Here is a 1,132-nt window from a genome sequence, read left to right as displayed (position 1 = left end):
ACTAAGAAACATAGGAAACAGAGGAAGAAGAAGGCAAAACAGCGTAAGTATCTGACGATTCCTGAGATGTCGGCAACACTGAGAGATCGAATCGTGGAGATGGGTGGGTATGAAATTAGACTCGTGATTCAGAAACAACTTCAAGATACTGATTTAAACAAGAACCAAAGACGTTTATCCCTACCGATAAAGAAACTGTTATTTGATTTTGCAACAGAGGAAGAGAGGAAGATGTTGAGTGAAGTGGAAAACCAAAACAAGAAAGGGATAAACGTGGTGATTTTAGATGATGTTCTTGAAGAAAGAATGATTTGTTTGAAGAAGTGGAAGATTGGAAGTGGAGATGTGTACTGTTTGACGACACAGTGGAATTCGTTGGTGGAGGAAATGGGACTGAAAAGTGGAGAACATATTCAACTTTGGAACTTTAGAAAAGATGATGAATTTGAGGCTTATCGTCTTTGCTTCGCTATGGTTAAGTTAGTTCGTTGCTAATTTATTACGTATTTTGATGTAAGATAGGAAAGATTAGGGACTAAAACACATTATCAAGACTTAGCCGTAGAGACCAAAATAAATATTTTTTTAATAGTTTAGGGACCAAAACAGATATGTGAGGCAAAAACTTAAATGCATTCATTGATGTTCCTATCTTCTTCATTTCACAAATTGTTCAATCACAAATTGGCAAATTCTTGTTACTTCCTTTTCTAAAATATTTTATGACTTTCTTTCTTTCTTTCTTTCTTTCTTTTTTTTTTTTTTTGTCTTTTTGGTAAATTTTGAATTTCATCCTTTATCTATAAGATTGCCAATTTTAGCTCTAATTAACTTTGTTAAAAATATCATTTGATCTCAAACTTTAATGATAATAACAATTTAGTTTTTATACTTTCAAATTTATAACAATTTAGTCTCTAAACTTTAATAAATATAAATTTTGCCATTTTAGATTAGGATTTGTAACAATTTAGTTTCTATCTTAATAAACTAAGATTAATGAAATTTCTTACCCATTTAGATTGATAAACTAATTAAGGGTCAAGTTTTGTTCATAAATTTTAAATACGAGTCTGCTTGGCAACCAATTTATTTTTTTGTTTTCTATTTTTATTCTTGGTTTTTTTAAAAA

The 1,132-nt window shown here is 30.0% G+C and overlaps 1 protein-coding gene across 1 annotated transcript; it reads left to right on the top strand.

Moving 5' to 3' along the window:
- The first annotated feature begins 66 nt into the window (after positions 1–66).
- Positions 67–495, top strand: LOC150038182 (B3 domain-containing protein At3g25182-like). The gene has a single exon (XM_090312397.1). It carries the CDS (start codon positions 67–69, stop codon positions 493–495), a length of 429 nt encoding a protein of 142 aa, XP_090168523.1.
- The last annotated feature ends 637 nt before the right edge of the window (positions 496–1,132 follow it).

Source organism: Benincasa hispida, chromosome 1, assembly GCF_027475165.1.
Source record: "Benincasa hispida cultivar pf3 chromosome 1, pf3_genome.v1.1, whole genome shotgun sequence".
Lineage (NCBI taxonomy): Eukaryota > Viridiplantae > Streptophyta > Magnoliopsida > Cucurbitales > Cucurbitaceae > Benincasa > Benincasa hispida.
Note: the sequence above shows the minus strand (reverse complement) of the source record. Positions and strands in the feature narration are given on the sequence as shown.

Coding starts and splice junctions, on each gene's coding strand:
- LOC150038182 (XM_090312397.1), top strand. CDS start 67: ATGTCGGCAACACTGAGAGATCGAATCGTGGAGATGGGTGGGTATGAA.